Source organism: Chlamydomonas reinhardtii, chromosome 3 (assembly GCF_000002595.2).
Source record: "Chlamydomonas reinhardtii strain CC-503 cw92 mt+ chromosome 3, whole genome shotgun sequence".
Classification (NCBI taxonomy): Eukaryota; Viridiplantae; Chlorophyta; class Chlorophyceae; order Chlamydomonadales; family Chlamydomonadaceae; genus Chlamydomonas; species Chlamydomonas reinhardtii.
The window spans coordinates 4,438,293-4,461,362 of record NC_057006.1 but is presented as its reverse complement, the minus strand read 5'-3'; the positions used below and the strand labels follow the sequence as shown (position 1 = coordinate 4,461,362).

The 23,070-nt window shown below is 64.5% G+C and overlaps 4 protein-coding genes across 4 annotated transcripts; 2 read left to right on the top strand and 2 right to left on the bottom strand.

The window, feature by feature from the left end:
• Position 1: 1 nt before the first annotated feature.
• On the bottom strand, positions 2 to 4,973 carry CHLRE_03g175851v5 (uncharacterized protein). The gene is made up of 4 exons (XM_043060959.1): positions 4,436 to 4,973; positions 1,467 to 4,232; positions 876 to 1,169; positions 2 to 651 (listed from the first exon to the last, which is right to left on the bottom strand). Exons 2-4 carry the CDS (start codon positions 4,173 to 4,175, stop codon positions 478 to 480), a joined length of 3,177 nt encoding a protein of 1,058 aa, XP_042926088.1. The 5' UTR covers positions 4,176 to 4,232; positions 4,436 to 4,973; the 3' UTR covers positions 2 to 477.
• Positions 4,974 to 5,031: 58 nt separating this feature from the next.
• CHLRE_03g175850v5 (uncharacterized protein) lies at positions 5,032 to 8,853 on the bottom strand. Its single transcript, XM_043060958.1, has 11 exons — positions 8,791 to 8,853; positions 8,242 to 8,547; positions 7,863 to 8,069; positions 7,661 to 7,717; positions 7,429 to 7,520; positions 7,195 to 7,301; positions 6,921 to 7,037; positions 6,518 to 6,736; positions 5,924 to 6,100; positions 5,571 to 5,702; positions 5,032 to 5,307 (listed from the first exon to the last, which is right to left on the bottom strand). Exons 1-11 carry the CDS (start codon positions 8,823 to 8,825, stop codon positions 5,113 to 5,115), a joined length of 1,644 nt encoding a protein of 547 aa, XP_042926087.1. The 5' UTR covers positions 8,826 to 8,853; the 3' UTR covers positions 5,032 to 5,112.
• Positions 8,854 to 8,953: 100 nt separating this feature from the next.
• On the top strand, positions 8,954 to 11,609 carry CHLRE_03g175800v5 (uncharacterized protein). Its single transcript, XM_043060957.1, has 4 exons — positions 8,954 to 9,230; positions 9,307 to 9,774; positions 10,103 to 10,267; positions 10,462 to 11,609. The coding sequence occupies exons 1-4, from the start codon at positions 9,009 to 9,011 to the stop codon at positions 11,179 to 11,181; spliced, it is 1,575 nt and encodes a 524-aa protein (XP_042926086.1). The 5' UTR covers positions 8,954 to 9,008; the 3' UTR covers positions 11,182 to 11,609.
• A 6,044-nt stretch (positions 11,610 to 17,653) lies between these two features.
• Positions 17,654 to 22,986, top strand: CHLRE_03g175750v5 (uncharacterized protein). The gene is made up of 12 exons (XM_043060956.1): positions 17,654 to 17,773; positions 18,193 to 18,321; positions 18,592 to 18,770; positions 18,976 to 19,080; positions 19,487 to 19,585; positions 19,833 to 19,884; positions 20,061 to 20,365; positions 20,616 to 20,673; positions 20,941 to 21,239; positions 21,559 to 21,606; positions 21,893 to 21,972; positions 22,261 to 22,986. Exons 1-12 carry the CDS (start codon positions 17,722 to 17,724, stop codon positions 22,364 to 22,366), a joined length of 1,512 nt encoding a protein of 503 aa, XP_042926085.1. The 5' UTR covers positions 17,654 to 17,721; the 3' UTR covers positions 22,367 to 22,986.
• Positions 22,987 to 23,070: the final 84 nt, after the last annotated feature.

The window sequence follows — 23,070 nt, the reverse complement described above, 5'->3', positions numbered from 1 at the left end:
TCCTGACCAATTCCATGCATGGCTCCGGACAGGAGACGACGCGGCCTGCTGAAAGTTGATAGCATCACGCGCAGCTGTAGCCACCTCGCTGCACTAAATCCAGCCGATGCACGTTTGCGCCTGCACACATACGAGCCACCACCATGTTCGCAGCACAGCATTTACCATTACATGTCTTTGTCCCACCACCGTAGAGTGGGGTTAAGCAAAGCCTTGCGGGTCTCTTCGGCACCCGCAAGCCTCAAGGCACCCCCCTCGCCGCAACATGAGCAGCAGCACGTGCAACAACAAACACCCCATCCCACTCAGCAGTCCCACTAGCAGTCCCACTCAACCAACAACAATGCCACAGCAATACACAAGCGCGCACGAACCGGACTACCTAACGTGCGTGGTAAAGCGGCGCCTTTGTCCATCTTCGCTACCCCTTGCCATGGCCCCCTGCAAGCAACCTGCCCCCTCCCTTTCGCACATGACTCAGTCCAAGCACTCGCAGCCACCAGCGGCCCCGCACACATCGCACGGCTGCTGGCAGGTGCGGCCCGGCAGCTTGCTGCAGATGAAGTCGCAACGCACGCGCACGAACGGGCCGTAGCCGCGCACGCGGCGCCAGTTACCGCACTCACGGCACTCCAGCTTGTGCTCCATCGCCTGCAGCAGCGCATGCGCGGAAAGGTGCGGTTCAGGTCGCATACCTACGGCAAGGTGTACCATGTGCCGTAGCATATGATCAAGTCCTGATGGTGCCGTACTCCGTATCTACCCGAGTCGTCGTAGGGCACCTCCCTTCAAGAGTGCGTACTGCAGCCGGTAACATCTGAAGCACGCCAACCACATACCATGCAGGCACGCACAGCCCGCACGCAGCCACCCACCTCCACGGCCGCCAGCGCGTGCGCCAGGTCCTCTGAGCCGCGCACCGCCTCCAGCTCGGCGTCCGCCGCCACCAGCACCGCCACTGCCAGCCCGAGCAGCGCCTTGGCGGCGGCCTTGACTGGGGAGCCGCCACCGCTGCTGCAGTGGCTGTTGTAGGCGTGGCAGTTATCCAGGATGCGCGCAAAATCGGCGCGCAGGGCGTCCGGGCTGGCGTAGCGCAGCGGGCTGGTGCGGCTGAAGCCAGCCTTGCGGCCGCCGATGCGAGCTTCGATGCGGGAGAAAAACATTATGTCCTGCGGGACAACGGTGTCAGGGGAAGAGGGGTGTCCTGCATTGCTTGCATGCATGTGCGTGTAAGGAACGTCACCCGCATGCACCGGAATGGAGTGGCTATGCTTGAACGCCAAACGTGCTATCGCCCATCAACCATGCATCTTTCCGCACAACGCCCGCACATGCGCCGCCGCACTGGCAAGCCCACATGGTCCATCCCATTGCCCCACATGCGCGCAACGTAGGCGCCCACCCGCACTGCTGCACCCGCGCCCCTCGACCCAGCACATGCCGGGCACTGCCAGCAGGGCCCTCACCTGCGCCGCCACGCACTGCGCGAAGCCGGGCAGCTGCTCCAGCTCCGCGCGCGTCTCGAACGCCGCCGCCGCCTGCGGCACCGCCCGCGCCGACGCCAGCACGCCCAGGTACAGCCGCCGCATCACCTCCTCCGCCGCGCCCAGCCCCATGTGGGCCTTGCGGGGGCCCGCGGGTTCCGGGGCGGGGGCGGGTGGCAACCGCGCGTGCCCGGTGGCGTTAGTGCCAGCACTGGCGGCTTCGGCGGGCCCTGGAACTCGTCGCGTAGGCGCAGCAGGCGCTGACGCGCCGGCAGCCCCTCCTGCCCCCGGCGCCGTGGCTGCTGCTGCTGCTGCTGCCGTGCCCCGGCTAGCGCAAGTTGAAGCGTGGCCGGCTGTGGCCGCAGCACCACAGCAAGGCCGGCCGGCAGCCTCCGCCTCCACGCCAGCCGGCTCCTCCACGCCGCCAGCGCCCGAGGCGTCCTCGTGGTCAGGTGGCGGTGCTGCTGTTACTGCCGCGACACACGCCGCCGCCGCACGTGCCCGCTTCCGCGCCGCCTCCGCGCTGCTCACGTCCGCCAGCACCTGTGACGGCGAGAACGGGGTCGTGTCCGTGCTGTTGCCGCCAGCGCCGCCGCTGCCGCTGCAGCTCCTGCCGCCGTCGCTGGTGGCGCTGCCGGCCTGCCCGCAGGGAACCTGCGGAGGTACGGCCTGCGGCCCGACAACCTCGCCGGCCGCACCTGCGCCGCCGTCCCCAGCCTCCTCACTGCTGCTACTGCTGATGGTGATGCAAGCCGTCTCCTGGTCAGCCTTGCCGCCGCAGCCAGGCCCGCCTGCGCCCTGCGCTGCATGCGCGCCTGCTGGCCACGGTGCCGCCTGCTCCTGCCCCGGGTAAGCCGCATCGGCACCGGCAGCGGCTGCTGACGTACTGGCCGGCAGCCCTACAGCACGGCCCGGCACACATCCCAACCGCGGCCCAGAAGTGTGCGCTCTCGCAATCTGCCGTGCCGTCACGTGCATCTCGACATTGTGCAGCCGCGCCCGCTTGTGGGGCTCCTGCTCCTGCTGGCTGCATCCATCCGCCACTACGGCCGCCCCTGCTACTACACCGCCATTGCTGCCGGGCGCCTGTGCGTTAAGCCCTGTCACATATGCAGCCGCAAGAGCTGCAGCCACATCAGCGGGAACCTGCCGCACATTCCGCTTTCTCTTCGGGGGGCGACCCCGGCCTCTCTTCGATGGGACAGCCGGGTCGGGCGGCGCTACCTGCGCCACAGGCACCTGCCCAGAGGCCGCAACCGGATGCTCCGCACTGTCCCCTTCCCGCGCCGCCCCTGCTGCTGTGGCAGCCCCAGCCGCCGCAGCGGTGTCGGCATCCGGCACCCCCGCGACGGGCCTCGCCGCTCCATCTCGGGCATCGGGAGGCAGCGGATTCTTCCGCGGCCGGCCGAGACGTCGTTTTGGTAGGCTGTCAGTGCCAGCAGGTTGTGGCGGTGCCACGTGCTTGAGCGGGGCGTGCACCGGCGCCAGGGGTCGACTCCGCGGCTTTGCAACGGGTATGAGCGCCGCTGCGATCGCTGCCAGCATGTCCAGCGAGCTACAGTCCGCCGGCATGCCGAAGTGCTGCCCTGCGGGCGGCCGAGGAGCCGGCCACGGCCCATCAGCCACTTGCGCGCCGCCGGCGTACGCCACACAACCGCCGCGCCGATCTTTAGCAGTACTTCCCCACGCGTAAGCGTCTGCTGGAGCTGGCGGCGGCGGTGGAGGCGCCGCGCTCCACTCCTGTGCAACGCCGGGGCCGTCGGCACGCCCCAGCCGGACGACGACGGGCGGAGGCCCGAAGGCCATCCACCTCGGCGCCCCTTGAGACGGCTGCTCTTCCTGCTGTTGCCGCTGGGCCTCCTGCCCCTGCTCTACCGCAGTGCCCAAGCCTGCACTGCCACCCGCCGCCTGTGCCGCAGCCGGCGGCTGCAGGAGCACCCGAAGCTGACCGGCGCGCGGCTGATCCTGCGCCACGTTGCCAGCTGGCGAGACCGCCGCTGCCCCTACCCCTGCTCCTGGACCCGCTGCAGCTGCCGCGCTCACCATGCGTGCCTCCAGGCTCCGCGCCCGCGCCTCCCACTGCGCCGCCACCTGCTGCAGCCGGCCCGCCTCCAGCAGCAGCATATGCTCCCGCTCGCGCGCCAGCATCGCCTGCATCCGCAGCTTCTCATCCGCCTCCGCCATCACCCGCTCCACCCGCGCCATGGCGTCCCTCTTAACCGCGAGCGTGGCTTCCAGGTTGGCCATGTTGGCTTCCAGCGCAGTTGCCAGGCTGGCCTGCGCGCGCCGCGCCTCGGTGGTGGCGGCGTGCAGCTGCAGCTCCGCGGCCTTGGTGACGGAGCAGAGCCCGTGGTTGGCAGCTGCCAGTGCCGCCGTTATCTCGGCGATGTGGGTCGCGTCGCGCATGCTGCGGCCTGCTTGCGGGGCAGCCTGCGGGGCAGGCTGTTGCGCGAGCTTGCGCGCGGCGGCGAGCTCGCGGTCGCGCGCCGCCAGCTGGGCCAGGAGCTGCTCGCGGCTGGCTTCCGCCTGCGCGAGGCGTTGCAGGAGTGCCACCTCGTTGGGCCGTACTACATTTTCCTTGTCCGCTAGCGCCTCAGGAACACCTGGCAAGTTGGGTGCGGGCTGCTGCGCACGCTGCTGTGGGCCGGCCGCCGGCGAGGCACCCACAGCCGCTGACACCTCTGGAGTCATTTGCTCACAGCCCGAGCAAAGCGCTCATGGTCCTGGAGTCCACGGCGCCGGTGGATACTGTCGTGATGGATGGAGAGAGGAGGGGTTGGGAGTTGGAGGTCAGCACGGAGGTCAGCACGTGTCGTCAGCACGGAGGTCAGCACGGTGCATAATCTGGCCAGGGGCGAAGGTCGCCGCGCTGTGGCGTGCAACGCAGGTCCAGATGCTCGCTGTATCAAGCCAGATGCAGAGATATAATGCATACGATACTTGTGACTCACTGGGCCAAGTGCACGCAGCTCGGCGATTTCACCAGGCGATTCACCCACGAAATGCTTGAAATGACAGTGTGTGGTCAGCGGCCCAGTCAACGACGCCTCGCGCGGTATGCGCGCCACAAGACGTGCAAGTGCGGGGGCGTTCAGAAGGCCTGCCAGTAGGCTGCAGCCCGAGGTCCTAGTGCGCTTGCGCCTCCACCTAGCAGCAAGCCTCTTCTTCGGGAAACTACAGATTCAATTAGTACGAGCGTGGGCAACTGAGACTGCGGCAGCAGCTAAAGGCCCGTTTCAAGAAACTCGCAGCAGTCAAGAAACTATCAGCAGTCAACTGGAGTCGGAGTAACAACAACTTCCTTAATCAACAACACAAAGCTCTGTGTATGCAGCTTTGAGGAGAAACGAGCAGAAAAAAGCCGAGGTCAACCACATCTGCGCCCCCCCGGCCCTTCCGGAATTTGACAGGTCGGGTCCCATAACACCAGCGTGACGACCTTCTCAAACAACATATATTACTAATTCGAGTTGCCCAGATGAAATTAATTTCGGGGTACCGCAGTAGCCTGGTCGCCCCCCTGCGGCCATGCCCCCCCCTCCCCCCCCCCCCCCAACGTACAACTCAACCATCCATCCTCACCGACCCGCCTGTCCAGTGCCGCGTCGCACGGTACCTCTCAGCCCCATCACGCCGCCGCCTTTCTGACGCACGTGAGCCCCAGCGGCAGGTGGTCGCTGCCGTACACGTCCTGCATGATCCACGTGTCGTACACCGCCCAGGCGCTGGCCGGTCCCGCCGCTGCCGCTGCACCCTCGCCGCCCTGCTGGAGCTCCGGCGGCATCATGGACTCGGATGTGAGGAAGTAGTCCAACCGCCAGCCCTGCGGCATGCGCGTGGCCGCGAGCAGAGCAAACAGGAAGGCCTTAGCAGGCCTCAGGAAGGCCTCAAGGAGGCCTCAGGGTGAACAGGAGCCCCAATTGCGGCGCAGCCCTGGCGCCCGAGCCTTGTGAGCACCACCCCTGGACCAGGCTCGGTCTGAGGTACCCAGCCCAGCCCGGCGCACCACCGTCGCCACCCTCCTTGTCGCCATACGCCACACCACCCTACCTGGACCGTCCTCCTTCCCCACCTCCAAGCCCTCACCTTGTTCTTCTCCCGGCAGTTGAAGCGCCGTGTGAAGTAGGTGTAGGCCACTGTGTCGGGGTACAGGCGCCGGAACGTGTCCGCCAGCCCCGCCTCCGCCAGCAGCAGCCGCCCGAACGACTCGCGCTCCTCCTACGGCAGCGAACACGTCGAAGCGGCGTGATGGGTGGCGGTGTAACTAGTGGTGGGCTGGTGACGGCAGGACAGGACAGATGGGACCGAGCAAGGCAGATCAGGAAAGGGACAGAGGGCCCGTGCTGCCAAGCATGCTGCTTCAGGTTCTCTACGTGCGCGACAGCGCTGGGGCAGTGCCTTCACGTGACGTTCCGGAATCCACGGCCGCTGCCACTCACCGGCGTGAAGCCGGCGCTCTTAAGGTTGGTCTTGGGCGCGTGTATGTCAATCTCCTTGTGCGCGCAGTTGAGGTCGCCCGTCACCACCACCGGCTTGCCGCGCGCCTGCAGGCCCTGCAGGAAGGCTGCGAAGGCGCCGTCCCAGCGCCCCACCCGGTAATCCAGCCGCTTCAGGCCCTGCGGGTTGAGGGAGGAGGAGCAAGGCGGGGGGAGGCGGGGGCGTCAGAAGGTGGGAAATGGAATCAGCAGGCTGGAAATAGCGTGTGACGCGTCCCCAGGAAGCTTGCCGCGCGCCAAAGGTGCGCAGAGGCATCCCGAGTGCCCCGTGTTGACCGCGAGGCGCGAAGACCGCCTTCCACACATCGTGCGGTATGCGGCTTGGACCCTCCCGACTTGCATGCGCAGTCGATGCCCACCGCCATACACCGCCTGCCCTATGGAATAATGATCGCATTTCAAGAGGTGCCCCCATGCCCCCAGATGCACTTCCATGTTTGATACAACCGTTCGCATGAATGGCTAACGGCTTGTAACCCCCCCCCACTTCGCTTCACTTCTCTGTACCATCTTTGCTACCCCCCATCCCTTCCTCACCTCTCCGCTGTTGGGCACGTACACGTTCACCAGGAACAGCCCCTCCAGCTCCACCGTCACCACACGCCCCTCGCCCTCGTGCTCCGGGTCGGGGTCGGCGGCGCCGGGGCCGCCGTGCCCCAGCCCCACCACCACCGACAGGGGCGGGCTGCGCGTGTGCACCGACACGCCGCTGTAGCCCAGCTTGGCGGTGGAGAAGGCCCAGGCGTGGTGCCAGCCCTGAGAGCGTGGGCGGGTCGTCATTTGCAGTGAGCGCAGGCGAGACCCACGACCCCAAGTGGGGCCCAGTGCGCAGACGTGGTGTGGCAGGAATTGCAGGGCAGCGCGGTGCTTGCAGGGCGTTGGCTGCGGCAGGTTCTTGTTTTGAGTGGCCACGCCCTCGCGCCCTCCCGCCCTCCCCCACCTGCAGCCCCAGCAGCTCCTCCACCTCCTTCTGGTGGTTGGCCTGCAGCTTGTGCTCCTGCAGGCACACCACCTCGGCGGCCTCGCGCGACACCAGCGAGGACACCGCATCCGGAGTCTGCGGCGCAGGGTCCGGGGCAGGGGTGTGTCGGTGTGCACGGATACGCAGCGGTGTGGTAGAGCCGCGCGCAGTCGTTGCAGTAAGACGAGGCGTTACCATGGGCTCCCCTGACTGGTTATGGTGGAAGCGTCCTCCCCGCCCCCGCCCCGCCGACCTTCTTCAGCAGCGCCCTCAGCCCCGCCACATTCCAGCTGAGGATGTTGAGGGGGGTGCTGCCGGCGGGCGGCGCCGGCTTGCGTAGTGCGGCAGTGTACTGAACCACTGCGAACGCGAGGGGCGAGGGGAGGTGGCAGCAGACAATGTTTTTGGGGTGGGGGGGAGGCGTGTGGCATCTCGGGTTGGCAAGCGGAAGACGGGGTTGGTTCATGTAAGCTCTCGTGCCACTTACGGTCTGCGGCCGGCTCCTTCGCGCCGCGCTTTGCCTTGGGCTTGGCTTGAGCGCCCGCTTCGGCCCCTGCCTCCTTGGCCGCTGGCGTTGCCCTGCGGCGGTGCGTGCATGGGCGATGCTAAATACTGCCCTAGATGCACATCAAGCTGTCAGTCAGCACCTGTCACACAGGAGCACGCTTTAGCTCCCTCAGCTTGCCACCCCTGCGGCTGTGCATGGCGTCCAGTCCGACCTGGCCTTGCGCGCCGGCTTGGGCTGTGCCTCTTCCTCGCCACCCGCCGCGTCGGTCCTGCCGTATGGCACCGGGCAGGCAAGCCAGACACAGTGGCTCGGAACCTTGCAGTAGCACGGAAGGCCTAAAGCCCCAATTCCCTCACGCATACCCCGGCCTCCTGCCCACACAACCCCGCAAAGCGGCCGTGCCACGCACTCACTTGGTCTTGGCACCGGTCTTGGCGCGCTTGGCTGCGCGCTTGGGTGCTGCCTCCTCTGAGGCGCCCTCCGCGGTGCCCTCCGAAGCAGCAGCCTCTTCGCTTTCCGGCTCCGGCTCCTTGGCCGCTGCAGCCTTCTTGCCGCGGCCCTTGGCAGGCGACTTCTTGGCTGTAGCTGCTGCGCCCTCAGCGCCCGCGCCGGCCGGCGTCCTGTAAACCGAGCGCCGTTAGGAGGCTTCTTGTCAGCAGGTTGATGTCCTCAAAGCAGTGGCCTATGTCAAAAGTAGTGCAGACCGCGCATGAGAAGGCCTATTGCCAAAGTATATGTTCAATCCCATGCTCGCAGCTGCCTGGCGCAAGCCCCGAAGCCTCCCTCACGTACTTGCGGCCGCGACCCCGCGGCGCCGCCGCCGCCGGCTCCGCTGCTACCGCCTGTTCCTCCTTGGCCGCGCTAGTTCCATCGTCCTTCATGCTGGCAGAGCCCAAAGCCCGAGCGGTGAGTGTAGAGCTGCGCCGTGGTTGGTCGCAAGCAGCGGAGACGCCCCAGCTACCGCCAAACCCTGCAAGGCCGCTGCCGCTGCGACTGCTGTTGTGCGCAAGGCGGAGAACCTGTCCGCCCGCCTCAATGTGACCTTTGGTCGCAGCTGCCTGCACGAAAGCCGCCGCAGACTGTAGGAGAACGCAGCGCCTGTTTGGGAGGGGGCAGGGGGCAGGGGGCAGGGGCAGCCAGCCAGCCACGCTTGTGTCGGTTCGTGTCGCCAAACAGGCCCAAACGTCGCCACGCCGTCGCCAAGCTCGGTCCCCGATGCCGTCCAGATATGAAAACGTATCGAGTTTGCTAATGCGACTGCTCCGAGGGCGCCAGGAGCGACGCAACAGCTCGACGGGTAGAAATCTGCGAAACATCTGGCGCGCCCAAAAATGCTCCTACCTGCAATACGGAAGACTCCTGAGGTTCGCAAGCATATTTGCCACTGCTGAACACCAAGCCGCCTCGCGTTGAATTTCGTCACAATCGCAGCTGATCGGCGATGGATCCAAACCGGCACAAAGCGAATTGTCTATGCATGTCGACGCAATGAGACTGTTGCATTGGGCAATAAAATGCTCTAGCCGGCCACCCCAGGCCATCGACCATAAGAATTGGTAATGCCGGCGTTCCACGTAGCCTGGCGCGCAGCCAGGTCGCTAGCTAGTCGCCGGCATGACGCTAATAGTTTAATTACAATCGGCCGTCGGCGCTCGCATCTGCAGCTGTGCAGTCACACGTCGGCAGCCGCGCCCGGCTCGGCGACGGCGGCACCCGCCACTGACGCCAGCGAAGCGGCCAGCAACGCGGCGTGGGGCGAGCAAGCTTTCAGTGCCCTCCAGGTAAACACCACCGTAGGCCATTGCTCGCTTCCCTCAGGCCAGCCCTCATGTCCCCCTGCCGCTGCCTGTGCCGCAGAAGAAGGCCACCAGTAGGCTCCACCGCTTTTACGTGCCCCAGCCGCTGGGCCCCACGCCGGAGCCCGCCACGCTGGAGGCGCTCCTGGGCGTCGCTCCATCAACCACATCAACCTCAGCGGCAAGCACCAGCACCCGTAGCGGCAGTAGCGGCAGTAGCAGCAGTGGCGGCGGTAGCGGTTCGCAAGCCGCAGGCCCTGCCGCCGACGCGGCCCCGGGGAAACGGCGGAAGGCTGGCAGCAGCACAGCCGCCGCTGCCGCAGCGTCAGCGACTGCGGACGCTGCGACGGCTGCGTGGGCTGGGAGCGTCGCGGCGGGCGTGCCGGCGACGCTAGTTCTGGAGGGCGAGGAGGCGCGGCATGCGGCGCGGGCGTTGCGGCTGGCGGCTGGCGACCGCGTGGAGTTGTGTGACGGGCGCGGCAATGTGGCTGTGGGCGTGGTGACCGGCACCGACAAGCAGCGCGTGTGGGTGAGTGCGCATTATGGCGTGTGCTGTGTTTGGAGCGCATTATAGCAGTCTGGGACGTATCTGTGCGGGCATGTCGACCCGTGCAGCATGAGGATATGATTCTAGGGCTGACGACGCGCCCTGAGGATGGCGCGGCTGGGCCAACTGGGCATGTGACTTTGGGTGTGGCGTCGGCTCCATCGGTCTGGTCGCTCACGTTCGAACGCCTGTTGGCACGGGCTCACACGCACGCCGTTCCCACAAACTGCCAGTGCACCCCGACCTGCATGCACACACGTGCCCGCTGCCTCACGCACGTCTGCAACTCATCTCACGCCGCGCCGCGAAGGTCAGCACCGAGGGCGCGGCGTCGCACCAGCGCTGGTCGGGGCCGCGCTGGGTGCTGGCGGTTGCCTGCACCACACTCAAGGGCGGGCGGGCGGAGTGGCTGGTGGAGAAAGCCACGGAGCTGGGTGCGTTCATGCTGGTGCCGCTGGTCACGGAGAGGTCGCAGGTGGGCGCGGGAGGCCTGGGGCTGGGGGCCGGGGGGCGGAAGGACGTGCATACTGCTTTGGGAGTATGGTTACGTGCGCGGACCGGATGATGCATGGCGGTGTCATTCTGCATGAGTCGGCTGCCGGGCAGAACTCAGGCACTTGTGGACCTTGCAAGATAACGCATGAAAGTGCCGCCTGGGACGTACTGCAGGCGGGCGGCAAGGCCAAGTTCCGCACCTCACGAAGCGGCGGCGGCGGCGGCGGCGGCGGCTCGGACTTGGACTGGGGCTCGGACGGCGGCGGCGGTGATGACTACCAGCCCGGCCGCTTGGAACGAGTGGCCATAGCCGCCACCAAGCAGAGCCTGAGGCCACACGCGCTCGCGCTCGTGCCGCCCACCCCGCTCGCCGACTTGTTGCCGCTGGTGCGGAGGGCGGCGGCTGGGGAGGGAGGCGAAGCGGCGGCGGCATCTCGGGCTGCAGGAGGTGCAGGTGGTGGAGGAGAAGGCAGTGTTGTTGGAGGTGTGACTCAGCCTGGGTTTAGTCTGGTGGCTGTGGCGGGTGCGCCGCCGCTCATGTCAGTGCTGCAGCAACTGCGCAGCGGCAGCGGTGTCGGCGCCAGCACCGACCCCGGCGGCTGTGCAGACAGCAACCCCGTTGCGGAGGCGCCGCCGTCGGCTTCGAGTCCCGCAGGACAAGGAGGAGCGGCAGCGGCGGCATCAGCAGCAGCAGCAGCAGCAGCAGCTGCTGCTGCTGTGGCCTCGAATTCGCCGGTGCGGGTTTTGTTCGTGGGGCCTGAGGGTGACTTCACGCCCGCGGAGCTGGCGGCCCTGGTGGAGGCCGGGGCACAGCCCGTGGGCTTGGGGGTGAACAGGCTAAGAACAGAGACGGCCGCGATTGGCTTGCTATCGGCCTGCCTTTTCAGCGATTGACACGTGGCTTGGGAGCTGGAACACGGCCTTGGGCGGGTGGCATGGGCTTGGGCAGGTTGCATGGACGTGTGCTGGACCGAGCTGGCGAAGGCGCCGTTAGGATGGAGACTGTGCGATTAGAACTGAGTAGATAGGGCTTCCGTGAAGACGCGTGCCGCATGGCGTGTACGTGTACTGGCGGCGACTATCGGCACCGGTTAGTGCTTTTAGGGGGGGCACATCGGGAATGTGGGAAATGCGAGGGAGGGGGCATGAGAAGGGTGCCCCCGAATGCGTTGTCGTCCAGGAATGGGCGCGCGTGCATGGTGGACTCCGGAGAGTCCGAGGTCGCGCTCCGGTGCGAAAGTCAGGGACTCGACATACAGCTAACGTACGTATAGGACAACAGAACTCGACCTCAAAGCGTGCTGTCGAGGTAGCGCCAGTAAGCTGCTTCCCAACAGAAGTATCCCTTTGATGCGCCAGTCGAGCACAGAGCCAGTCTCGTCAGATAGCTCGCCTGCATGTGCCAAGTGCTAACATGTAACGTGGCCTAGGCATCGACCTAAGATCTAGTTGCCGCCAACTCTTACAGACGATGGACCAGGACGCCAATCTGCCCGCGGTGCCTGGCGCAACGATACTTACGATACTGCAGAATGGCTCACGAGAACTACGAGGTCAGTGCTGTAATGCGGCATGACGATTATATGGCTCGCATGCCCAATTTTAAACGCCCGGCCTGGGTATCGCGCTCGCCCCCTTCACCCCGCCGCTCAAACTCGCCCACCTTCCGCCCCCTGTGCCTGCTCCCTTCCCGCCAGACCTCGATGTGGGTCGACGTGTGGACCGTGTGCATATGCGCTGACTTATCGCAGCGCAGTGGAGATAAGTCTAGTTATTGCGACGTAACTGCCGTGTTGCGTTAGAGTCACGCACGGCGCAGGACGCTCGGGTACGTGCCTGTGCATGGGGCCGAACCGAGCTGGGTCTTGTACGCGTCAGGAGCACACGGCGCCTTATCTGCCGTTGTGCTTCTGTACTGTATTTCGGATCGTCCCTCTGCCGGGACGGTGACCTCAGTGTGTCGCACTTAAACGTTCCCTACATTTCTGGACTTTCTTTGCAATCCTATACCTGGTTCTAACTATACTTGACCATGTATGGACCGAATAAGCGTTTAATATATACTCAGACGGAGTTGCAGCGTTTTGTTGCGCGATCCTGCTCAATGGAACCCCTTAGCTTGATCACGCTCGCTCTCTGATCGTAAGGGAATGCCCTTCGAAGCTTCTCTGGCGCTTTGAACCACGCTTTGGTTCGGGGGCCGCATTCGGGAGCAAATCGGAGCAGAGCGGAGCTTTCAAGCGGAGCAAAGGCGCGCGAAGCGTTGCGGACAAGGCGTTCGGCAAGTCACTGAAAGCAAAAGGGCATGCACAGCTGTGCGGGCGGGCTACTTGCTTGCCATGCGCGGTCCTGCTTGCCGTGCCTTCGTGTCTACCCGTCGCTTTACAGTTCACAGCTTTGTGCAATACCTTTCCACATCTTCCATTGTGCCACCCCCACCTCCCCAAGACCCTCAGGACTTTTGGCGCGGTACTTCTCCTGTCTGCCTATCCAGGCCGCAGGGCCCGCGTGCCCTTGGGGAAAGGGCGTGTGTGCCGTTGGGATCCGGCCTGTGCGCCGCAAGCAACGGGCTTTGCGCCCTTGCCTTATGGACAATGGACGGCATACGTGCCCTTATGATACGGCCTGTGTGCCGCAAGCAATGGGCTCCGCGCCCTTGCTTTATGGACAATGGACGGCATACGTGCCCTTATGATACGGCCTGTGCGCCGCAAGCAACGGGCTCCGCGCCCTTGCTTTATGGACAATGGACGGCATACGTGCCCTTATGATACGGCCTGTGTGCCGCAAGCAACGGGCTCCGCGCCCTTGCTTTATGGACAATGGACGGCATACGTGCCCCTATGATACGGCCTGTGCGCCGCTAGCAACGGGCTCCGCGCCCTTGCTTTATGGACAATGGACGGCATACGTGCCCTTATGATACGGCCTGTGCGCCGCAAGCAATGGGCTCCGTGCCCTTGCTTTATGGACAATGGACGGCATACGTGCCCCTATGATACGGCCTGTGCGCCGCAAGCAACGGGCTCCGCGCCCTGGCTTCATGGACAATTTACGGCGTACGTGCCCTCATGATACAGCCTGTGCGCCGCAGGCAACGGGCTCCGCGCCCTTGCTCCATGGACACTTCACGGCGTACGTGCCCTCATGATACGGCCTGTGTGCCGCAGGCAACGGGCTCCGCGCCCTTGCTTCATGGACAATGCGCCGCGTACGTGTTCTTATGATACGGCCTGTGCGCCGCAAGCAACGGGCTCCGCACCCTTGTTTTATGGACAATTCACGGCATACGTGCCCGTATGATGTGACCTGTGTGCCGCAAGCAACGGCTTCGCACCCTTGCTTTTGGGTAATAGATGGCATACGTGCCCTTATGATACGACCTGTGTGCCGCAAGCAACGGGCTCCACACTCTTGCGTTGTGGATTATAGACGGCATTGAAATGCTTACGTGCCTTCGTTGTACATGCCTTTGCGTTGTGGACAATGTGTGGTCTGAGCGCCACGTTCGGATACGGCGTGTGTGCCGCCAGCAACAGGCTTTGCGCCTCGCATCATGTGTCTTGCGATATGGCCTGTGTGCCGCATGCAATTATGCTGCCTGCCCTGTCGTTATGGACGCTTCGACTTGTTGCGTGCCCTGCTGCGTGCCCTGTCGCAATACGCCTTGAGTGTACCGTGCACGGCAAGCCTGCGCCTCGCTATTGCTTCGTGTTGACAACGGAGCGGGCTTACGTGATCATGCGTCACCCTGTACGTCTTGAGGTCCGCACGCACATCATACTATCACGCGGCACCACCCTTGTAGTTTGGCTGACGCACCCCAAGCCAACCTATATGCATTCGATGTGTGCGCTAGGCCCAAGTGCCGAATTTGTTTTTCCGGATATTTCGCCCTCAGTGAGCGATGTGGAGTTTTGTGCAGTTCGGCCAGCATGCTATGCCCAGCCAATAACAATACCGCATGACGCATAACTATACCGCATGACGCATAAACATGCCTTCGTGCCCTGCACCAGGCATCGGACGCTGTGTCACGCAGTGAGCCCGACCCTGCGCAACCAACATTTTGTTGCGAGATACGGTCGGAGCTGGGATTACAGCCTGCCTGGTGGGTTTGGATGGCGCCCGTGTGTTGGGCTGGGCTGTTGCTGCTCGCGGTGGGGCCCACCACCAAGTCACGGCACCCATCCGCCCTCCCCTCTTGTTGGCCCACCCGCCTGTACACATGCCAGTCACCCGCTCGCCATCCTGTGAAAGCGGGTAGCCGACTTGGCAAGCGCTTTTCCTGACACTTGGCGCAGGTTTGAGTGGGATACCAGAATGGTCTGAATGTAGTTGTTGGATAACCAGTACACTGCGGTGTGTAGCTGGTTAGCGGGAGTGCCGTGCATGAAACACGCTACTCGACCCGCCATGCCCGCGCGATGGTACCACCAACCGTTCAACCCAGATCCATGCCGGGGTAGCATCGACCCCACAGTCAGACTGATAGCTCCTATCCAGGTGTCAGGCGCCATGTATGTATCTGTGGACGCGTCAAGCTGGCTTGTGCCGTAGCGTTGGCCGCCTGTATGGCACGGCATCTGTGTCACGTTATGGCCTCATGCTTACCGTAGTCACGCGGCTTGCGTGCTGTGCGGCACGCTCCCTGCCAATCCTTCAGGACATGTATGCATACATGTTACTTCGTCAGAGCCATAGCAGGGGCAGCGTGTTCTGTCAATGCCTCATGAACCCAGAGACCCAAGCCAACGTACGCATTAGTTCCGCAACGCACGTCAATGCCAACTGTATGTGTCGCCTGCCCACTCGCGAGTGGACGCCTAGGGAACCAACCTTGGTTCCTTTCAGCCCCGGCCTTACTTCACCCGGCGGGGCAATTACTTATCACCGAAGTGCTAGGAGCAGTGTGCTATATGTCATTACTATTAAGAGCGTATGGCGACACAGGCTCACATGTGGGTAGCCAGGCTTGGCAGGCATCCCAACTCAGCCCGGCCTCCTCACAGCAGTACCACGACGTGCCCGTACGTGGTCGAGTGCGGAGTTTGGCTGCCGGCGTGGCTGTATCATCTCTCACATTGGATGACCCATCCGCCACTGCTGTTCACTACTGGCACGTCCCTCGAGTCGCTCACCCACCGGCTCCGCCCAGCGTTCGCTCCCTTTGGCTGGGCCGGGGCCCGTGGCGCATCCAACCCGCCATCGCGGCCCCGAGTGCTCCTTATTTCCTCCCATCACTACGCCTTCTATCACTATAGATACATTGCGCGTTCCACGCGTGCCGGGTATCCTTCACCCCTCCGCGCCGCTCGACCAGGCCAGCCTTGCTGGGGTTGCTGAGGTGTTACCCTTCATGTTGCCCTCCCTGCTATTACGGTACACCCCACAGCTGCCGTGGCGTACGGTATCGGCACGTACGGGACATTGTGTGCATGCATCCCCGCGGCGTTTGGAGGCAAACATTCACGTGCGCGCCTGTCCTGCGTCCGCCGGGGTGATGCTATCTATGGGTGTACCTACTGCTTGATTGGTAGTGACTCTTATGCAAGACACTGCAAATCTCAAGCATGGCACCTAGCTAGCAAGAAAGAAATTAGTGTTCGTGGCCATGCTGCACGGCTGGGCATGGCTGCCCGCATCCTACACCACGACGGCGCGGGTGAACGAAGGGCAGGTTGCCGCGCGTGACTCGCGTACGTAAAACCGCTCTAGTGTTGCAACTCGCGCCTTCTCCTGCGTGGCGCATGTTGGCTAGCCTGTCCCAGCTTCGAGTCACGACGTTGTTATTATTCCCAAGGTTGTTCCGAGCAGCCTACAACGTCAACACGTGTTATGGCATGGCCCTGGGGGCCGGTAGAGAGTACCGAGGTCTCCAGTGGTTCGTGCCAACACGTGCCAACACGCACTGTTACCTTTCCTGGGCACACGGACGGCCACAGCTGCCCACAAGCCACACACCTGAACAAGGATGCATGTGTTTCCCTGTAACGCCCCGGCGTCGTCTGCATGGCTGGCGCACGCGGGATAACGCATGTGTGTTTCTGTCGTGGCCATTGGTGCACCTGATACGTTTGTGAGTCTGGTATCATGGCCCTTGCAAAGCCAGTCGTGTTCCTATTGCTGCTTGTCTTCTGGTAGTGACCATTGGCCGCCCATGACCGACGGAGTGTGGCGCTGTCAGGCCCCGCGTTGGCGTCGCCCTGCGCCTGCAGCAGGTGCCGGCGGCGCCTCCGGCGGCGCTCATCCCCGCGTGATGGTGCTGCTCGTGCAGCCAATATCCCCAAGCACGAAGCTCGTTCTATTGACCGCTGTTGAGTGTGCAACTAGGACCGTACGTTCGTGCGCAAGCTAGGCGATGGGCGGAGCGCTCCGCGGTGTTCGAGACACATGATTTCGGTAGCGCAAGGGCACGAACGCCACCGCCATCACCGCCGACCGCACCTTGGTTTGCATGACCGGCCGTTGGGCCAAGCGCTTTGCGAGAAGAGCTGCATACGCGAAGCCAATCAAGCCCAGCCACCAGGGCTGCCGTCGCCCGCACCATGACCTCCCGGCGTTGAGGACTACTACCAAACTCTGGCAGCACTTTCGGCCACTAGTGCAACCTCAACACGGGCGGGCTGGGGCGGGCACGGCGGACTTGGTGGGGTTATCGGGAGCTGCGAGGCCGGAGGTAGGAGGCCGCTGAGGGCCACGAATGAGTTGCTAGGCCGCTTGAGGCATGAGTGGAGGCTATTGTCGGTTTGAGAGATTGGGATTGTCGTTTGGGGCCGTGGCGGTTTGTAACGCTACACGGCAGTAAGGAGTCAATAAGCGCTGACTTATCGCAGCGCAGTGGAGATAAGTCTAGTTATTGCGACGTAACTGCCGTGTTGCGTTAGAGTCACGCACGGCGCAGGACGCTCGGGTACGTGCCTGTGCATGGGGCCGAACCGAGCTGGGTCTTGTACGCGTCAGGAGCACACGGCGCCTTATCTGCCGTTGTGCTTCTGTACTGTATTTCGGATCGTCCCTCTGCCGGGACGGTGACAACCCACCCGCCCCCCCTGGTGCCGCCGCGGATTAATGTGGTGGCACCCGTGGGCGCTGCGGCGTGCGTGGTTGTCTGGACTCTGCTGCTATCAGGCACTTCATACATGCGACACACCCAGTACTGGCAGCACTTTCGGCCACTAGTGGCAGCACTTTCGGCCACTAGTGCAACCTCAACACGGGCGGGCTGGGGCGGGCACGGCGGACTTGGTGGGGTTATCGGGAGCTGCGAGGCCGGAGGTAGGAGGCCGCTGAGGGCCACGAATGAGTTGCTAGGCCGCTTGAGGCATGAGTGGAGGCTATTGTCGGTTTGAGAGATTGGGATTGTCGTTTGGGGCCGTGGCGGTTTGTAACGCTACACGGCAGTAAGGAGTCAATAACGACCAGCTCACGCCGATGCGGTTCGCATCCGAGTACGTGCAACGCAACAAACCGGTCATCATTACAGGTGCGGCCGGGGCCGGGGCTGGGGTGGCCCGGGGGCGTGGGCGGGGGAATTTGCTCTGCACCAACCCAACCAACAGGCACTGTCATTGGAATGAACCGGGCATGTCAAGCACGACTCGCTGGACACGTGCCTTGATGCAGCTTCACAGTCAGCTGGAGCAAGGGTATCTGGGGCCGTTTGCTGCCGAGGGCCAGCTCGGCGGGCAACATGGCGAGACAGCCACGGCCTAGCTCGCGGCTCCCACACCACCCCACATAGCCACCTGTGTGGGGGGGCGGATCCCACTGCACTCAGCCACCACGCCCATGCACCGCCGCGGCTGCGCCCCCCCCCCTGCCCTGCACCCTGCAACCCGCACCCCGCGCCCCTAGCCTCAATTTCCCCCACGGCTCCCCCCCACGCCTTCTCTCGCGTCACAGGCGCCCTCGAGAACTGGAAGGCGATGCGGCTGTGGGGCGAGCGCTACCTCACCAAGCATGCTGTGGGCAGCACGCAGGTCACGGTGGACGTGACGCCCAACGGCCGAGGCGATGCACCCACCACAGTGGGTGAGTCCCATTCCCCCATCCGCCCAGAGCGTCCCGAGCGATCCGGCTCCAGGCCATTGGGCGCCGAACGTGCGGCGCGTGTGCTCCTGTGCCGCTCAAGGCATGGTGTACACACGGGGAACCTGCCTTGCGAGCGTTGCCCCAGTCCTGCAGCCCCTTCCCCACACGGGACGCCGGAACTCATATGATTACTCACTCCGTCTTTCATGGACGCTTAGCCCCCATGCCTAAGTGCTAAGTTGCCCCTGACGCCCCTGCATTTTATTGTAGCTTTGAGCGGCGGCGAGGGCCCGGCTGCAGCCAGCTCCGCAGCAGCGCAGGAGCCCGAGCGCAACGCCTCTAACGCCGCGGGCGCCGCGTCGGGCTCGAGCTCGGGCGCGCAGGAGCGCTGGTTTGTGACGCCGCAAGAGCGCAAAATGACGTTGGCGGATTTCTTCGCGTTGATGCGGGTGCGTGATGCATGTGCGCGTGCGTATGCCCGCTGCGTGTGTGCGTGTGTGCATGTGTGTGCGTGGTCGTGGTCGCGCGGTGCCACGGAAGGCCGCCCGCGCGGGCGCCTTGCGGCTGGGTTCTCGGCCGCTTCCTGCCTGCGCCTTGCTGCGAATCTGGCGTGTGGTGTGAGGGCGGAGCTGTCGCCTCGCCCTGCTGCTGCAGGAGACGCGGTCGCGCGACACAGCGCTGCGGAAAGGAGGCCGCGGCAGCGTGGAGGCGCCGGGCAGCGCGGGGGCCAAGGCCTACCGCGAGGTGCCGTACATGCAGGTGCGTGTGCGCAGCTGTTGTGTGGGTGAGGTTTGGATGTGGATGTGGGTACGGGCGAGGGTTTGGATCACCGGCCCTGGGACCGTGCCGCCGCGGATGAATGGCCTAGCGGCCAGGCAGGAGTCAGTGGGCAGCAGAGGGCGCAGAAGGGCGCAGAAAGAAGAGCCGGGAGAGGTTGGATGGCCGCTGGGAACTGGAACACGAGGGGAGGACGGTGGGGGGCAGCTTTGCCGCGGACGAGGCCCATGCCGCCTGGCTGTGCCCACGTCCCACGCGCACTGCCTCCCCTGCCAACGCCAGCCCTCTCCCGTCTTCCATGGACGCTGACCCCCTTTGTATCCATGTTAACGCCGTCCCCTCCTCGCCTCCCTCCCCTCGTCCCCTCCCTCCCCGCCACCACCCGCAGCACCAGAACAGCAACCTGCGCGAGGAGCTGTCGGCGCTGCTGGGTGACGTGGAGCCGGGGCTGCCCTGGGCGGAGGAGGTGTTTGGGGGGCCGCCGGAGGTGAGGGGGCGGCGGGGGCGGGCTGGGGGCGGGCAGGCAGAGGGAGGGGAGGGGAGGGCGGGGGACGCGAGCAGGCAGACGGAAGGGAGGGGAGGGTGAGGGCTCGGCTCTTGGGTGTAGGTGGCGGTGGATATGTAGCACGCAGCGCCTGTTGGCATGTCCAGCATTGTGGGTGGGGCGGTGTAGTGGTGCTTCGCATGAACGCACTGAGCTACTGCACCACCACCGTGCACATGCGCCCGTGCAGGCGATCAACCTGTGGATTGGGGACCAGCGCAGTGCGACGTCCTTCCACAAGGGTAAGAGTGAGGGCGAGGGTGGGGCGAGGGTGAGGGTGACGGTGCGCCACCCGTGCATTTTGCGAGTGGTAGCAGAGGTCACGCACGGTGGCGTGTCTTGCATGCGACCCCAAACGCGCCCCGCCTGCGCCCACATGCTTGCTGCCAACGGCCGCACCTCCCCGCTCCACCGCCAGACCACTACGAGAACCTGTACGCTGTGGTCCGCGGCACCAAGGTCTTCACGCTGATGCCGCCCTGCGACGCCTTCCGCATGCGCCTGCGCCGCTTCCCCGCCGCCTCCTACATGCGCCGGCGCGACGTGCCGCCGGGCGCGCGCTTCGGCGAGGTGTCGCCGCAGCCGGGCGCGCTGCCGCACGTGGGCATGGCGGCGGCGGGCGGCGGCGGCAGCAACGTGTCGTCGGGTCGGTCGGGTCTGCCGCCCAAGCAGGTGGCGGGGCCGGACACGAGCGACCCGGACCGGTTGGTGGCAGTGCTCAACGTGAGTGCGAGGGTGGGGATGGTGGGGGCGTGGACGGAGATTTGCTGGAAGAGATTTGCTTGTGGGAATCGGCAGCAGGGTTCGTGCGGCTGCGCGTCGGTGTGCGTGTCCGGCTCTTGGTCGGCTTGCTCAAGTGTGCATGTGTGCATGTTTTTATGTGCGTGTGTAATGTGTTAAAGAGCACAAGGAAAACGTTGCGCAAAGACAGTGTATGCGATGCAGCAAGTGTGTAATGTGTGTGTGTGTACAGGTGCCCGGTTATCAGGTGCTGTGGAGCGATGTGGACTGCACCGCCGACACCTACCAGAGTGAGTGAGGGCGGAGTTGGTGGGTGGGTGGGTGGGTGGGGAGGGGCGTGTTTGCGCCCGTGCCCAACGAACAGGGTGGGGGCCATGGCAGGGCAGGGGGGGCCCCGTTTTGTCGGAATACCCGGAAAGGTTTACTGGGACTGGGAGCTTGAAAGGGTGAGTGAATGGCTCCGGACTGCCATGAATGCCACTGACCATCCTGACCTCACATCGACACCCACACCTATGACCCATGACCACCACCAACACTCTCCGCGCCCTCCACAGGCCTGGGCCAGCGCCGTGCCGCGCAGCCGCTCTTCTACGGCGCCGAGCCCAACGGCGCGTCGTCGCTTCCCTCGGGAGCCCCCGCCGCCGCGGCGGCGGCGGCGGCACACGCGGCCCACGTGGCACAAGAGCACGCGGCGCGGGCCGAGCACGCAGCCAAGGTGGCGGCGGGTGAGGCGGACGACAAGAATGGCGATGACGACGACGACGACGATGACGATGACGACGGCGGTGCCAGTGACGAGGAGCAGGGCGATGACGAGTGGGATGCGGCCGGTGGTGCGCCGCTGGTGGCACAGGTGCGTGCGCGCGTGCGTGTGTGTGTGTGTGTGTGTGTGTGTGTGTGTGTGTGTGTGTGTGTGGTGTTGGCTTTTGCCTTTTGGGGGATGAGGAGAGAGGGGTGGCTACGCGAAACTGGGGATACATGGGGGCGCTTTTTGGGGTGGGGCCTGCCGAAGGCGCTGTGTGTGTGGGGGGGGGCGGGTCGGGGCGCCGCGTTGCGGCTCCCCACCCTAGACTTGTTGTGGCTGCTCGCACCCATCGCCGGCGCCACCATTCGCCGCCGATGACCGGCGCCATTCGCACCCGCTGCCTCCGCCGCTGCCTCCGCCGCTGCAGGTGGGCCCCGGAGAGGTCCTGTACCTGCCGTCCATCTGGTACCACCAGGTGCGTGTGGGCGTTGGCTAGGGCTGTGTGTGTTGGGTGGGGGATGTGGTTGTGAATTGAAAGTTACAACGGTGTGTTGGTGGTACACGGGGAAAGGGCCGACGCCTTTGGGCTGCTGTGTGCGGGTGGTGCGGGTGTGGCTGGCCCTGAGATGTCCCTGCTGTAGGGAGTGAGCCGGGCGCATGCGGTCACATGCACTGTGTCAAGGTGCTATGGGGATGAGTGGCGCGTGCTAACGTGCACAATTTGTCTGCTGCTGTTGCTGCTGCTGTTTGTGCGGCTGCAGGTGGAGCAGCGCTGCTGCCTGACGTCCACCACCCCCGGTCCGGATGCGGAGCATGACTACGTCATCGCAGTCAACTACTGGTGAGGGGGCCCGCAGGGGCTGGGGCCTTGGGCTGGGGATTTGGGGTTTTGGTGGTGGTGGGAGCGGTCATGTCCAGCCCCATGTGGTCGCGCCAGCGTCGACCCGTTGCGCCTATGCCCGGCTAACACGCGTGTCCGGACTGTGCTAGGGGTGGGTGAGGGCAGGAGCGGAGAAACTCCACCATTCCCCTCCTTCTCCCCATCCTCCCCCACCTCCTCCCCCTCCCCATTCTCCTCCCCCGCCCCTTCCCAATCCTCGTCATCTCAAACTTCGCCACACGCTCACAGGTTTGACATGAAGTACGACACGCGCTACAGCTCCTTCAAACTGGTGGAGGCGCTGTCTACGGCCCTGGGCCTGGCGGAGGAGCCGCCCGCGCTGGAGACCTTGTAGCGCCGGCTGTAGCGAGTGGCGGCGGCTGTTGGCTGTGGCAGTAGCGGCTGTAGCGGCTGTAGCGGCGGCTGTGGCGGCAACTGTGGCGCCGGCTGCTGGTGGAGAGGAGGGCTACAGAGGGGAGGGGGGAGGAGAGCTGCTGCCGGGCGAGCAGGAACAGGAGGCCAGTGGTAAGGATGAGAAGTAGGGAGGCCGGGGGACAGTGAGAAGTTGGCAGGCGGAGAGATAAGTATACAAAGGGGGTGAATTTACGACCGGGGGACTGGGATGGGGGTGTGGCGCCGCCACGGAAGATGGTGGGTGTTCGGAGGCCGGGCCATGATCACGGTAGTAGCAACTTAACGTGTTGCAAGGACAGGGAAGTTGGGTGAGGCATCGTGACAGGGCCGTGAGCTTGGGCCGAGAGGAAGCACATTGCATCTGAGACGGAAGTGGTGAAAGCAAAGGCTAGCTGCCCAGGCGTGTGCTTGGCGGCAACGGAAAAGTGATGGGGCTAGATGGGGTTAATTCACACAAAACCCGCGATGGACGTGGCAGGCTGTGCCGGCAATCGGTGGCATCGGACTGAACCAGATATCCAGAACTGAATCCATGAGACTCGAATGTAATATTTGGAATAAAGACGGGTCTTACCGGAGGGATCTCATGAACACGGCAAGAGCGCACGGAATTTAGCGAACTCAGTCGCAAGTCTCGGTTTCACA